The sequence below is a fragment of the Echinops telfairi genome, unplaced genomic scaffold (assembly GCF_000313985.2).
Source record: "Echinops telfairi isolate 266 unplaced genomic scaffold, ASM31398v2 ScPeMD7_7413;HRSCAF=8451, whole genome shotgun sequence".
Lineage (NCBI taxonomy): Eukaryota > Metazoa > Chordata > Mammalia > Afrosoricida > Tenrecidae > Echinops > Echinops telfairi.
In genome coordinates this window covers 2,019,495-2,021,102 of record NW_022111313.1, presented here as the reverse complement: position 1 = coordinate 2,021,102, position 1,608 = coordinate 2,019,495, and the positions used below count along the sequence as shown (strand labels likewise).

Genomic DNA, 1,608 nt, shown 5'->3' with positions numbered 1-1,608 from the left:
CAGGGAAGAAACCTTACATATGTAAGAAGTGTGGCCGAGGCTTTACCCAAAAGGCATATCTCATCACACACCTGCAGACACACTCAGGGAAGAACCCTTACATGTGTAAGGAGTGTAGGCGAGGCTTTACCCGAAAGGCACATCTCATCAGACACCAGAGGACACACTCGGGGGAGAAACCACATGTGTGTGAGGAGTGTGGGCGAGCCTTTAGCTGCAAAGGAGATCTCATCAAACACCAGAGGACACACTCAGGGGAGAAGCCACATGTGTGTAAGGAGTGTGGGCGAGGCTTTAGCCAGAAGACAAATCTCATCACACACCAGAGGACACATTCAGGGGAGAAACCACATGTGTGTAAGGAATGTGGGCGAGGATTTAGTCGAAAATCCACTCTCATCACACACCAGAGGACACACTCAGGGGAGAAACCTTACACGTGTAAGGAGTGTGGGAGACCCTTTGGCCGAAAGTCAAGTCTGATCAGACACTTGAGGGGACACACAGGTGACACCCCTTATGTATGTAAGGAATGTGGGAAAGGCTTTAGCCGAAAGTCAACACTGCTTGAACATCAGAGGAGACACTCAGGGGAGAAACCTTACACCTGCAAGGAGTGTGGGCGAGGCTTCTTCTGGAAAGCAACTCTCCTCATTCACCAGAGGACACACTCGGGGGAGAAACTACATGTGTGTAAGGAGTGTGGGCGAGCCTTTGGCTTGAAGTCAGATCTCATCAAACACCAAAGTGTACACACAGGGGAGAAGCCTTATGTGTGTCAGGCATGTGGGCGAGGCTTTAGCCAAAAGTCAACTCTCCTCACACACCAGAGACTACATTCAGGGGAAAAACCACCTGTCTGACATGAATGTAGGCGAGGCTTTACCTGTAAGTCAGGACTCACCAAACACCAGGGGTTACGCTCAGGGGAGAAGGCACATGTGTGCAAGGAGTCGGTGCGACCCTTTATCCTGTAGTCAACTATCATTAGATACCAGAAGACACAGGTGCGAAACCAGGACTGTGGGTGAGACTTTACCTGGAAGTCGGATCTCAGTGAACACCAGAGGAGACACTCGAGAGAATCCTTACATGTGTAAAGAATGTGGGTGAATTTAGCCAATAATCAACTCCTCACACACTGGAGCATACATTTCAGGGGACAAATCACATGTATGTACGGAGTGTGGGTGAGCCTTGAGGTGTAATTCAGGTCTCACCAAACACCAGAGGATCACATGGGAGAAGCCATGTGCGCCAGGAGTATGGGTGAGGCTTTAACCTGAAGTCAACTCTTCACAGACACCAAGGACACATTCAGGTGAGAAACCGTATAAATACAGAGGGTGTGGGCAAGGCTCCTTGCACAGCAATCGGCACACATGAAGTCACATGTGTCACACACCAGAGGACACACTCAGGAGACTAGCAGCATGTGAGTAATTGTGGGTAATGCTGTGGCCAAACGTGACGTCAAACATCCAAGGATACACTCAGGTGAGAAACCACATGGGTCAGGACTGTGGGCGAGGCTTTAGCTCCAATCCAGCTGTCATCACACATCACGGTATACTCAGGAGACTGGGAAGCCCCAGATGTACAAAGTGT

The 1,608-nt window shown here is 49.9% G+C and overlaps 2 protein-coding genes across 6 annotated transcripts in view; both read left to right on the top strand.

The window, feature by feature from the left end:
- The window catches only part of LOC123522471 (histone-lysine N-methyltransferase PRDM9-like), a 3,898-nt gene extending 2,296 nt beyond the window's left edge, over window positions 1–1,602 (top strand). The window contains 1 exon segment of the mRNA XM_045296902.1: window positions 4–1,602. Within this exon segment, the coding sequence (XP_045152837.1) occupies window positions 4–1,031 (1,028 nt within the window). The 3' untranslated portion in view covers window positions 1,032–1,602.
- Window positions 1–1,608, top strand: part of LOC123522470 (zinc finger protein 343-like) — a 96,545-nt gene that overhangs the window by 8,285 nt on the left and 86,652 nt on the right. The gene's annotated exons all lie outside the window — the stretch shown is intronic.